General features: G+C 49.0%; 1 protein-coding gene across 2 annotated transcripts in view; it reads left to right on the forward strand.

Moving 5' to 3' along the window:
- Window positions 1-13,919, forward strand: part of ATN1 (atrophin 1) — a 31,145-nt gene that overhangs the window by 12,866 nt on the left and 4,360 nt on the right. For both annotated transcript variants that reach the window (XM_066615744.1, XM_066615743.1), the window contains 5 exons: window positions 471-608; window positions 4,754-4,867; window positions 6,354-8,296; window positions 11,222-11,444; window positions 11,970-12,687. In XM_066615744.1, coding sequence (XP_066471841.1) covers window positions 471-608; window positions 4,754-4,867; window positions 6,354-8,296; window positions 11,222-11,444; window positions 11,970-12,687 — 3,136 coding nt within the window. The remainder of the gene's footprint in view (window positions 1-470; window positions 609-4,753; window positions 4,868-6,353; window positions 8,297-11,221; window positions 11,445-11,969; window positions 12,688-13,919) is intronic.

A 13,919-nucleotide genomic window follows, 5' to 3' on the forward strand; every position in this document is an offset into this window, starting at 1 on the left:
AGCCCGCACTGGCCCGATGCAACTGCTGTCAGCGTGAGGGCGACTGTTTGACCTCTCGCGTGAGCTGTGGAATGAGGGCTTCCTCCACTGCTTGCTGTCTCATGTCTGTGATGCAGTAGCGGCAGCAAAGGAAAGGCCAGCCTCACTCTGTGCCTTTTATAGGCCTTGAGCTATTGCAAGACCTTCATTCATTCTTAAAAGTTCATCTTTAATATAGTCATTTATGTAAATTTATTCAGATTTTAAATGTAAATTAATTCTTTTTTTTCTCCGGCCCTTGACACAGTGTCAGAGAGATGATGTGGCCCTCCTGCCAAAAACTTTGGACACCCCTGCATCAGAGCAATCATATGAATCAGCCTTGAGAAACATGATCTGAGCGGTATGGGGTGGATGACAATGGAAGAAGCAGGAAGGAGTTCTCTAGCAACTGTGAAAAATAATTGCCCATGCATTAATTTTCTCTGCAGATGTCAATGCGGAGTGGTCGGAAGAAGGAGACTCCAGGGCCCCGAGAGGAGCTCAGGACGCGGGGTCGAGCCTCTCCAGGTGGTGTCAGCACCTCCAGCAGTGATGGCAAAGCTGAGAAATCCCGACAAACCACCAAGGTAGGATGGCATTCCAGTATCCTGCCAGCTAGCCAGCATCTTATCCAGCTCTTGAACTGTTTACATGGAGAAGATCTAGAACAGGGGTGTCAAACATAAGGCCCGGGGTCCGGATGCGGCCCCCAGAAGCTTTTTATCTGGCCCTTGGACTCTCAGTTCCTGAGCAATGCTAAGGTGACACTGCTGAAAGGGTGGCCAGCATGATAACTGGGCTCTCCCATATCTTGAAATATGATCAAATTTCTGTATTTTCTCTCCTGTAAGTAGCAGCCAATGAGTTCCTACACGAAAACAGAGTGTTTATTTCTGGTTTTGACCTGTTTAATGACATCACTTCCTGTGTAATGACATCACTGCCGGCCCTCAGCAGGCATCATGAGTGCTATTCGGCCCTCTGTATGAAATGAGTTTGACACCCCTGATCTAGAATGTTTAAAAATGAAAAACAAAAGAATTTTTTTTATTTAGTTCAAAACTTTTAACATTTCAATTTGGTTTTCATTTTTAAAAAAACGTTTCAGCTATAAATTTTTCTTTTTAAAATAATCTGGTTTATAATGAAATCTGAACTGACAGGAAGCATATTGTCTCTTCAAACGGAACTTATAACCCTCATGAGCCAGTGGTGTAGCTAAACCATCTGGCACCTGGGAGCACAAACATTTTTAACATTCCCATAACACCCCCTCCAAATTTTTAACACCCTGCATACACTGTATACCCATACACTGGGTACCTTGAGGGGGTGTCTTAAGAGGCCTCCGAAAGGCATTTCTAGTTTTTGCCGAAAAAACCACCCCCTAATGGCGTGTTCCTCATGTCAGTGTACCCCCCCCCCCAACCTTCCTTATCCATCCCATTGTCATGAGCACTTATGAAAGGCTGCTTTCCTTTGTAAAGAAAGAATCATGGGGAAAACACCTTTGCCAGTCCTCATACAAGTTCATTAACTTATGATAATGGGGACCAGGGATTGGTAAGTCACCATAGAGGATATCCACTGATCCATCTGAATGACTAGGTTATTCCTAGTGATTATCTAATCTCTGCAATTATCAGTGTTCTAATTGCAAATATGTTCAACTTTACCTACCAATCAAGAAATATGGACTTTTACCTGCCATTGAATGCAGAACACTGACCTGCCCCAAGATTTCTCTTTTGTGAAGAGTGGGGAGTGAGGCAGAGTATATTTTCTCTTCTGATAAAGAAGACTGGGTGGACTAACACAGAAAGGAGCACTGGAAAAAAATCCCTTCTAGGGCACTGTTTCTCAACCAGTGGTGCCATCAGTGCTACTTGAGGTGGTGTCTGGTGGTACTTGTGGGACCCCCAGACCCCCGCCACCTGGTAGCGAGACCAGCAGTGCAACATGACAAGCAGCTCTAGGAGGCTTGGCAGGCAGAGTTCCAGCGTGCACTTTCCGTGTGCTTGTAAAAGCCCTCCTATCTGCCCTGAGCCTCTTACTGGTGTTCATTGCATTGTGTCTAGCCTCCCAGTCTGAAAGTAACTGGCGATGACATCATCCCAGTTGCTTCTGGTGGTATTTCCAGTGAATAGGTAGACCATACAGAGTGTACAATGAGGGACATACGTTGAGAAATGCTGTTCTAGAGTTGATTCCCAACAGCGCCTACCTATGAAAACTTGTTGGTTGTGGCTGCAGGTCATAAAAGAGACCTTATTGGGGAGTATTTTGAAGAAATGTCTTCTCTGCATCAAAAAAGGGAAATATAGCAAATGTAAACAGTGCAACAGTTAGATGCAAAGTCCTGCTGGCAGAGTGAAAAAACATTAAATCAACATGTTTTCATGGCTGTCACGACTAATTACAGGTACAGCCTGTTTATCCACGGAATTTTTAATTTGTCTCAATGCTAATGGGGTGGGGGTACTGAAAGTCACACACACCTTTGCCTCCTTTGCCCTGTGCTGGCATCTCGCTCAGTTTCCAGGCAGCCCAAAACACTGCAAAAAGGCAATTTTGCCCAGGCAGGGAAGTAACCCTGGAGCCCTGGAAGAGGTTCCCCTTGCAAGGAACGGTAACATTCCTGGAGCCCCTGAGCCAGCAAAGAGGCTGAAGAGGGGAAGGGGGTAGTGGAAAACCTCTGTAGCCAAAACACGTGCAGCAAGGTGGAGCTTGCTCTCTCTCTCTCTCACTCACACACACACACACAGGGGCAAGTATGGTAGCAACAGGGAGGATTGCTTTAAAAAACCCAGGGAGTGTTTGCCAAATTCCCTCCCCCCATGGTGCAGGCAATCACCGACACAAGCACCCCCCCACACACACTGAGATGGTGCAGGCTATCAAGCACCATCTTGTGCAGACACAAGCAAGCCTTCCCAGTAAGCAAAGCATTCGATTTAGCCTACAAGCCTCTCCACACTTTCCTGGGAGTAAGCCCCATTGACTCGAATGGGGCTTACTTCTGAGTAGAAACGCTTAGGGCTGGACTCTTAAAAGCTCAGTGGGACAGCTGGCAACTGGGAGGGCTGAGTATGGAGCGGAGGGGATTGATAACAGCTGCCTTAGTTTCCTTCCATCCGGAAGTGTCAGGCTGCAGTATTTGCATAACTCTATGGAATTTAGCACAACGCGTTTTTTGTTAATCACGCAGAGTAATGGAACGGAACTTAGGCGGATAAATAGGCTGCACCTGTAGTATTTCTTTTTACTGAGGAGATATTTAAATAATAAATATTTTTTATTTAAATTGGCCTTTTGTTCTTGCTGATTTAAGTCAGTGACTTAAATCAAGTCACCTCATCAGATCTGCTTCTGGAAATTGAACTGAGGTCACATGATACAACACAATGTAACACACACTTACAGTGGAATCCTATGAGTGTCCTCTCAGAAGTAACAGCCCAGTCCTAAGTCCAGCGGCTCCCAGGGCTCCAGCAACGCCTAAATGGCTACTGCTAGATCCTGTTGGTGCCAGGTTAGCACTTACCCTGGGTAATGCAGCTGCAGCACCCACGTTTGAGCAGGCACAGACCCGAGGAGGCCTGTGTCAGGCTGCCAGAGTCGAAAGGGAGGTTAGGATACAGTGGCAGAGCTTGCCACCATCTCCACCATCCTCCCAGGCCCGATCCTGCTCTCCCTTTACCTCATTCTTCCCCACCTCCTCCCCCTCTCCAAAAAGACTTACTGCCGACCTGTGCTGGAGGAATGCTGTCCGTCCATGCGGCTCTGAGGCCCAGTGCCGCTGCTGTCTCCTCCTCCTTGGGTGCCATGGATGTGTCTTACAGCACATTTGTGACACCCAATGCCAGCGCTGGAGCATAAGCGCCAGCACTAGGACTAGTTAGGTTTAGGCCCTAACAGCCCAGGCCTATCCCATTTTCCAGTGTCTGTGCAGCTGTGCCAATGGGAGTGTGCACTATATCCCGTGGTGGGGGGCTGTCACAGAGGCCCCCTCCAGGTAAGGGAATGTTTGTTCCCTTTCCTCAGGGCTACACTGTGGCTGCACCGGTGTTGGAAAGTTGGATAGGACTGGTCCCTTCGTCTCTTTGAATTCAGTGGGACTTACTCCAAGGTAAACATGTATAGGATTGCATACTTAGGACTGCACAAAATATTCTCCAGTCTTGATTTTCAGGTAAAATCTAGCCATTACAGTGGCATAAAAATCTCTCCTGAAAGCAGATATTTTGTAGATATTAACATAAAAAAGAACAATAACAGAATCCTATTCAGCCATATTATTTCTGCTGGCAACTGATTCTTTGGTATCATTTTTTTTTTTTTTGCTTTACTGTTGCTTTTCCCCCTCTTTCATTATTCATATGATTAATCCTACCAAGTCAGGGGTCACACAGTGAACAGTAGAGCACCAAAGAGCTATAGAGCCAGTTATTTCACTACATGATGATGTCATGGTGGGCAAGTGAGGACAATTGAAAGTGAGGTGACAATTGAAAGTGTGTAAATGAATAAATGAACAATAATTACCCCAAAGAGAAGCTCTTTCCAGCATTATCAAGCATTTTGTAAAACTCTGAGCAGCTTCAGCTCAACTCTGATCTTGCTTGGATGTTTTAATACTGTGCTTCCCAGTCACTAAGAGACGGAAAAGTTATATATGCGGAGCTTTGAGTGGAGACTTCCTGTTGGATCATGATCTCTCTTTGCCTTGCAGAAGGGTCGTGTGGAGGAGTCAATGGCCCCTAAAGGAAGCAAGCAGGGCCGACCAGAGGACATTTCAGAGAGTGAAGGAGAGGACGCCAATGCCCCAAAGAAGACTAAAACTGAGGTAGGTTATTCCTGGGCAGAGCTCTCCCTACACATGTCACCAAACACTGCCACGCTGTCCTGCCCAACATGCTTCTGGGGTTGGTCCTGCATTTCCAAAGCTCCATCTCTTGTGGCCTAGAGCTTGCCTAGACCATGAAGCTAGCTGATTTTTGGTGGTTTAACTCCCAGCTTCAAGACAGGATGGTTTTAAGCCAGGATGGCTGCTGATTGTTCTCACATAAGCAAGGCATCCCTTCCAGTCCCTAAGGAATCCTGGGACTCTCCTTTCTGACTAGCCCAGGAGTTCCCAAACTCTTTACCTTGGTGACTCACTGTGTCTTCTGCAGTGCATCCAGGACCTACTGAGGCCAGGACATTGCAGTGTAAAATGGCAGACAATCCGGAAGTCGCTTCTGGGTTGTGCATGCACACCCCTCCCATGTCACTGGCCACATCATGCTTCGTTTTCCAAAGTGTGTGTCACGCTGCACTGGCCCTACGCACAGTTTGGGAAGTACGGCGCAGTTCGACACACACGCACTTTGGGAAATGTGGCACGATGTGGCTAATGCTGTGGTGGGGGGCATTTGCAACCTGGAAATGATTTCTACGTTTTCTGTCATTTTACCCTGCAGCGTCTGGTCCTACTGGGTCCATGACCCATCAAGAATTGAGTTGCAACCCACAGTTTGGGAAATGTTGGCCTAGCCCAGAACTCTCCCAACCAAGTGTTGAAGCATTAAAAATGGGGGTTCCATTCTTGTTCAGGCTCATCAGTATTTTTTAATGCTCCAGTTCAGAGACTATCAGAAAAGGTTTGGTAATTTGTTCTGACATGGTGAACCATTTTTATAGTGCATGCCACTATGTGTCTACTCCACTGGTTCCCAACCTGTGGTCTGTGGACCACAGGTGGTCCACAAGACCCTGAGAAGTGGTCTTTGAGGTCTTGGGAGCCATAATCAGTTTAGGTACATTTCATGAAGAATCGTATCATACTCTTGCTTGCAGTGTGATTCTTTAAAAAGAATACAGTAGTGGAGAAAATGTTTTTAAAAAATTAACTATTTGTTTTTGAATTTTTTAAGCTTTATACAAACACCGTACATACGACAAGATAAAAACAAGGAAAATAAAATTATATCGTTGCAAACTGAGCACTTGGTTACAAAACCAGGTATTTTGAAACAGTTACCATATTTTGTGCTTAGAGATTCAGACTCAAGACAACTAAAGATGTCATGTTCGTATTCAGTTTGGGTTACTGAAAAAATCTTTCCTGAACCATTTTTAGGGTTTTGGATTCAGAGTGTTCAAATCCCTGTTCCCAGTGGAAGACTCTCCTAGCCCTCTATTATTATTATTATTATTATTATTATTATTATTATTATTATTATTATTATTATTATTATTATTATTATTAATAATAATAATAATAATAATAATAATAATAACCCCCCTGAAAGAATCTCTCCTCAATATTGTGCTGCATTTTTCCACTCTAGGAGCTGCCAAGACCTCAGTCTCCCTCAGATGTTGATAGCTTAGATGGCCACAGCTTCAACGATGAGACAAGCAGCGACCCACGCGACATTGACCAAGATAACCGGAGCACCTCACCCAGTGTCTACAGCCCTGGCAGTGTGGAGAATGATTCAGATTCCTCCTCTGTGCTGTCGCAGGGACCATCCCGCTCTTACCATCACCCCCCACTGTTCCCCCAGAGCCCCTCACCTGCTCCTCTGCCTGAGGGCCTAGCTCGTCCACCAGATCCAAGCTTCAGCTTATCAGGGGAGGTTCATCCTCAGGGCCCTACTGGGGGCTACCCCTCTCAGTTGGAAGCCCAGACCTCAAGAATTTTCCAGGCCCAAGCACCACCAGCTCCCACTCCAGCCACCAACTCTTCCTCTTCACCTTCCTCCTCATCCTCCTCTTCTAGTACCCATGTTTCTCTCTACCCTAATGCTAATGTGGTCCAGATTGGATCTAAAGCTGCGAGCACAGGAGCGGGCATTCCAGCACCAAGTGGGCGTGAACAGTCCCTCAGTGCCAAGCACAACCCACCCCCAACAACCCCTATTTCGCTGGCCTCTGTGGCAGGAGGCCTGCCCCCTCAGAAGACACCTCCAAACAATCCCCCATCAGTACCCCCTTCTTCTTCTGCCACTTTTCCCCACGTCTTAGCCAATTTGCCTCCCCCACCAGCTCTACGGCCTCTTAACAACATGGCTGCTGCCTCTAGCTCACCTGGGATGGTGGGGCAGGCACTGACTGGACACCTTTCGTCACCCCACGGAGTGGGGCAGGATAAGTCGCCTGCCCCTTCACGCTATCCCTATGCTCCCCCTCCACCACCACCACCCACCTCTTCTGCTCAGTACCCCCTCCCTCCTCCTTCCCAGGCATTGCCCAGCTACAGTTCCTCCTATGGCCACTCATTCCCCCCACCCAGCAGTCTCTCTGTCTCCAGCCAGCCTCCCAAGTATACCCAGCCCTCCATGCCCTCACAGCCTGTGTGGAGCCAAGGTCCACCACCATACAGTCGCCCCCTAGGGAATGCCAGTTCTCATCCTCCTGCCTCCTTTCCTGGCCAGGCCACTCATCACCAGCAACAACAACCACACCATCACAACCATAGCAGTGGTGCAGGGCTCTCTCCAGCAGCAGCGGCTGCTCCTCAAGCATCTGGAGGTTATGCCCACCCGTTGGAGCCAGGTCCACATCACCCGTCTCATGCGGCCTATGGGTTACGCCTTTATCCACCTCATGGCCATACCACATTCAGTCAGGCCCCCTCTGCTTCTTCTTCTTCTTCTTCCTCCTCCTCCTCCTCCTCTTCCTCATCTTCTGCTCCCTCTTCCTCCCAGGGGTCATACCCAGGAGTATGCACCCACCCCCAAGGGCAGAGCACTGCCACTTATGCCTTTCCTCCACCACCCCCGCCTTCACCTGCACATGGGGCTGGACCCCCTGTCACCTCTGCCTCAGTCACTCTCTCCACTGTCATAACCACAATGGCCTCCTCCTCCACTGCCCCTTACAAAACAGTGTCACCTCCAGTGGGCCCACCTGTAGTGGCCCCCTATGGAAAGCGAACTGGTTCGCCATCTCCCACCTTCCAACCCCCTGCCCCCTATAAACCGGGCTCTCCTCCTTTGTCCTCTGCTTCCTCATTCCACACAGCCACCCCACCAGGATACAGGCTGTCCTCTTCCCCCGCTGCTGGTAGCTACAAGACTCCCTCACCAGCCCCCATTGCCCCACCAGCCCCTGGAAGTATGGCTGCTCCTCCCCCACCCCTGCCCCCACTGCCCCTCAGCGCTGCACAGATCAAACAGGAACCTTCAGAGGAATATGAGCCCCCAGAGAGCCCAATGCCCCCAGTCCGGAGTCCCTCGCCAGCCCCCAAAGTGGTGGATGTACCAAGTCATGCCAGCCAGTCGGCCAGGTGAGGGAATCGGCCATGAGAGCAACGGGAGGAAAGATGTGGGGGGAGGGAGGGGTCCAGGGTTATTAAAGCAAAAAAGAACAGAAGAAAATCAAACTGGATCTGTGCAAGTTGTGACTAATTAATTCCAGCGCAACACATTAGCCATGTATTATGTGGCTTGCTGGATGCTCATTAACCCCTCTCCCCAGCCAAATTCGTACAGTCTCAGGCAGGCAGCAGAAGCAGAGCTTTATCAAACGCCTGGTGGCGATATTAATCTTGGTTGGTCATAAGGGGCACGGGCTTGGGTTAAGTTCAAAAGTTCCAGTATGACCTGAGGCTGTAGACCCTTGCTGTGGTTTCTCTCCTTGCTAGCGGGGATTCCCATTTCTCCATCCCTTTGTCCTTTGAAGCCTCAAAATGATGGCGCTGTAATACTCAGTGACAGGACCATTGCCTCCTGGACAACTGCGTCCTGGTCAAGTGCATCCTGCAGTGAACATTTGTGTCTGTGTTATTTTAGTCCTGGATAATTGTGTCCCAATATATGTACATTTATATTAGATGTACTTCTTTATATTTTTAAACGCAAAGGTAGGTTTAAGGTTAGGGCTGGGATGAGATGCTTAAGATGCATGGGTTTGTTGCCCAGTTATGTGGGATACAAACAGCTGGGACACATTTGACCAGGACACAGTCGTCCAGGATGCAAATATCTTTGTAGGGTAACACAGGCATCTCCCTGTATCTGTGGGGGATATGGTCCTGCCCCCCACCCATGAATACTGAAACCACAGATAAAAGGGGTCCCTATGCTTACTGTCTCATGTCTCTTTGCAACCTGCTATAGTATGCTGGAAGAGGAACTTGAGAAGCAGTTATGTAACTTCCTGCTTCCTTTTAGCATTCTAGCTGTCTCCCTCCTCTGGCACTCCGACTGACTGCTTCTTGTATTCCTCTTCTAGTGTTCTATAACAGGCTGCAAAAAGACATGATTGCCCAGCCCCACAGTAAAGGAAGACAGATAAGTAATGGACACACTGGAGGTGGAGAACCACAGATAAGTCAGTCCGAGGATAGAGGATCTCTGAATATGGGGGAACACCTGTACTCCCAAGCTGAGAATGCCTGGAGGCCAAATTCAGGAGGTCCTACAGGGTCTCAACACACCCTTCCTTGATGTGCTTCTTTCAGCCTTCATGTTACTCAGAATACAGTCGTGCGCCAGTTAACATGGGGATCAGGACCACAATCCTCTTTGTCAAGTGGTGCTTGACGCTATCTGAACCCTCCACAGGGAAGGGATGGGGATGCTCCACTCCCCTCCCCTCTAGAGGGTTGTCTGAGCCTCCCAGAGGGCATTGCCTCTGCAAATCTCAGACAGAGGGAAATCGCACCTCTTGCATGACTTCTGGTTTCATGGAGGAAGCCAGAAATTGCGCAAGAGGTGCGATTTCCCTCAGTCTGAGCCTTACAGAGGCAGCGCTTGGACGTGCACTGCCTCTGGCAGGCTCAGGCAGCCCTCCGGAGGTGAGGGGAGCTGAGCTCCCCTCCCTTTTGGAGGGTTGGGGTGTGCACCCCAGATGACCACTTGACCGCACATGGTCGTCGCATATGTGATCCCGGCGTAAGACGGTAGGTCGCCAAGGGGCGCGCACCTGTACTTCATTTGCCCATTTTATTGGTTGTTAGAACCATCTGTGTGTCATACATTGGCGCGCATAGCCGGGACTGAAGGAAAATACTTCTCCCTTTCTGGGTGGAGAGAAGACAATGTGTATGGGGGTCGTGTGCTTGCTGTGATGCCATGGGAGCACAACCAAACCACAGAAGAGACTATTAGGCGAAAAATTCAGCTTCCTGAGAAGGTGCTTTCGTTTTTAGAAAAAAAGTTTCCATCCCTTGTGGTTGTGAAGATATGCTTGAAAGTGTGCAGGCCCCATAATCAGAAATGTTGTGGTGAGGGAGAAACTTAACAGTACGCTGAGGGAGGGCAGCGGTCAGGGAAGTACATCCATGTAGAGCAGTCAGGAGCAAACAAAAGGGAGCAACACGCAGCGGAGGGCTCCAGCCTTCCTACTGTGCTCTGGTAGCAGACTACTCTGTACAATGCCAGAGCACACTTGATGGCTGCTTTGCAGCAGTCAGCCTTGGTGGAATGTGGATTCCACCAGTGGGGCAGCCCAGTAGGATTGAGCTGTAAATATAAGAGAGCCAACCACTTTGAAAGTGCCTTTTTGCCCAGTTAGCAGAGATAATAGCCAGGGGAAAATAATGCCTGCACACTTTTCTTTACATTGCCGTAAGTAAAAGGGAATAGAGACTGACCGAATAAATGAAAGCTGTGAAGGTCGGTCTTCCCACAGTCTTCCCTGTGGCCATAGCCCTGAGTGCATGCTGGCAAGGCCTGGAAAAAGCTCAGAAGCCACCAGAAATGCTAGGTGCTGTTTTGTTGAGTCTTACAGAAAGCCACCTTGCGTTGCCTTGAGAGGCAGGAAAGGCAGGTTAGTAATGATATAGCATACATTACAATAAAATAGAAATACAAGATTTCTACCAGATCCCAAAGGAGAGTCTTCAATGACTTCTAGCTTCTTGGCTTTCCTCCCATGAAAATTAGAAACAGAAGACTGTGCACGTTATGCAAATTAAAGGCAATCACGCATATTGGCTTAATTTGCCCCCATTCTATGAGGTTATGGGATTTTTTTGGTTGGAAAATCTAAGTTCCCCTGGGAACAATTATTTTCTTTAAGTGGAGGGTGGACACAGGCCTTCTGCCTGGTATCAGACATAAGGACAGTGACAGTGGAGGGTGCATCTGGAAAGACAAGCTGTTCTCCCTTGAAGGCCTACTTCTCATTTGACTTCATCACTTTCAAAAAACACCTACCCCCCCCTTTCATCATGTGGAGGCTGAGGCCTTACTTCTTCCTTCCACAGGTTCAACAAACACCTGGATCGTGGCTTTAACTCCTGCTCACGGACAGATCTCTACTTTGTGCCCCTGGATGGCTCCAAACTGGCCAAGAAGCGGGCAGACCTAGTGGAGAAGGTGCGCAGGGAGGCTGAACAGAAGGCCCGGGAAGAGAAGGAGCGTGAGAGGGAACGAGAACGCGAGAAGGAGCGGGAGAGGGAGAAAGAGAGGGAGCTGGAAAGAAGTGTGGTAAGTGTCGGGCAGCTTTGCATGCAGATGGTCACAGATTCAATCCTGGAGTCTCTAGTTGAAAGGATATCCTCTTAGCTGAACTGGGAAAGAGCTCTGCCAGAGATTTTGGGCAGCTGCTGTCAGTCGAGGTAGATAGTATTAGGCTAAATGGATCATAGCCTGACTCTGTGCAAGGCAACTTCAGATGTATAGGCATCATGGCAGGGGTTCTCAAAGTGCACATCACAATGTTGCACACTCACAGGGGTCCCTGGTCACCCCTCCTCCCTGTTCCCCCCAGGTACTTCTATTTTGGGTCTCACAAAATTTCACAAGATTTGGGTGCTGCCATCTTGGTTCTCGTGATATTTCACAAGTTTCAAAATGGTGGTGCCCAGCTCAGTCAGGAAGAAGAGGCTGAGGGGGCGTCCTGACCCAGGTAAGTTTGAGAACCACTGCGTCATGGGGCCAGCATATCTATATGGTGTATCTCTTGCTGTCAGAATCTCTCATGCTGAACATCAACTCTCTGATCTCTTGCAGAAGGTGGCACAAGAGGGCCGGCCGGTGGAGTGCCCATCTCTTGGCCCTGTCCCTCATCGCCCGTCTTTTGAGCAGGGCAGTGCTGTTGCAACCGTCCCACCGTACTTGGGCCCAGATACACCAGCCCTTCGCACTCTCAGCGAGTATGCCCGGCCTCATGTCATGTCTCCAAGCAACCGTAACCACCCCTTCTATGTGCCCCTGGGTGCTGTTGACCCAGCGCTGCTGGGCTACAATGTTCCGGCCATCTACAGCAGTGACCCAGCCACACGGGAGAGGGAGCTGAGAGAACGGGAGGCCCGTGAGCGAGACCTCAGGGACCGTGACCTGCGTGAGCGCCTTAAGCCTGGCTTTGAAGTCAAACCGGCTGAGTTGGAGCAACTCCATGCTGTGCCCAGTGCCGCCATGGATCCTTTCCCACGACATGGGGGGCTGGCTCTTCAGGCAGGCCCAGGCCTGCACCCTGCCTTCCCCTTCCACCCAGGGCTGGGCCACCTGGAGCGGGAACGGCTAGCACTGGCAGCCGGCCCAGCCCTGCGCCCAGACATGTCTTATGCGGAGCGATTAGCAGCGGAGCGGCAGCATGCAGAGAGAGTAGCTGCTCTGAGCAACGACCCTCTGGCTCGGCTGCAGATGCTCAATGTGACTCCTCATCATCACCAGCACTCCCACATCCACTCCCACCTTCATCTCCACCAGCAGGATGCCATCCATGCAGGTGAGGAGAACCCCTTGCCTTCAGTACCACCCTGCCATGTTGCTTTGGTTTGCATACAGTGCCAGTCTTGGGCCTAGTTCTGACTGAGGTGGTAATCATAGGCCTGGCATGTACCAGCAGTTGGAGGTTCACATGAATGAATGCTCCTCCATTCTCCCAAAAACCCTACTCATAGAAGACCAATATGTCAGGGAGTCTAGGTTAGACTCCTTCTCCCATCCTGCTTGTTTTCTTTGTGCAGGGTATTTGGAGTATGGAGGAACATTCAGCTTGTGAGCTTCCGTCTTCTAACTGGTCCAAATGTGGTTTTTGTACCTCAGAGAAAACAAAGCCTTAACAACTGTGCTGTAGCTGTTAGCCTGGAAGTGTCAATAAATCAGTCATTAATCAGTATGTTTTAACCTGTTAGAGCAGCTTCAACCAGTACGCCACAGCACATTAGTGTGCCACAAATGCTCTGCAGGTGTGGTGGGGGAGGGTCATTTATTAGTGGGCCATTAGGGAATGTGAGCCCCCCCCAGCAGCATGGTGTGCCTTGTCAATTGTCCAAAAACTAATGGTGTTCCTTGACAGTTTTAGCCCCTTGTCAGTGTGCCATGAGGGGGAAAAGGTTGAAAATCACTGTTAGAGGCTTGATGTCAAGTTAAGTATTGAACCTGGATTCCTTGAAGGGAGCCTTTGGGAGCTGGCCCAATGTATCTCTAGATTATTTCTGCACTGCACCTTCCATCCCTCCCTGCCCCAGGGGAAGTTATGGCCAGGAGTGCATGTGCCCTGTATTCAAATAAATGCTTCACAAGGTAAACCAAATCCCAGGCCAGGAAATATTCTAACACACAGCTCTTTATAAAGTTCTAAAACAAGAGTTCTGAAACATGAACTCCAAAAGTCCAAGAAGCAGTGAACAAGGAAGACAAAAAGCCGCAGGCATGAAATTCAGCAGTGCCAATGAAAACCATAAAACAGCAGCGAGTACAACTACAATCAAAAGCCATGCAGCATAGAAATGGGATTAAGAACTCTCCTTGTATCATGTAACTTGCTGAGAGTCTCAGGAATTTGTCTCTCTGAATCACACCACCTTTTAATAGCCTGTGCAGTGGTTAGAGTGTGGGCACTGAGCCAGGAAATCCTTGATCCAAACTTGCCACAGCCATGAACTTGCTAGGTAGCTGGTTAGAGAGGTAAGCCTGTATTCTCTTGGCAGGGATCAGCCACTTCCCTGCAAATCT

The sequence above is a fragment of the Tiliqua scincoides genome, chromosome 2 (assembly GCF_035046505.1).
Source record: "Tiliqua scincoides isolate rTilSci1 chromosome 2, rTilSci1.hap2, whole genome shotgun sequence".
Classification (NCBI taxonomy): Eukaryota; Metazoa; Chordata; class Lepidosauria; order Squamata; family Scincidae; genus Tiliqua; species Tiliqua scincoides.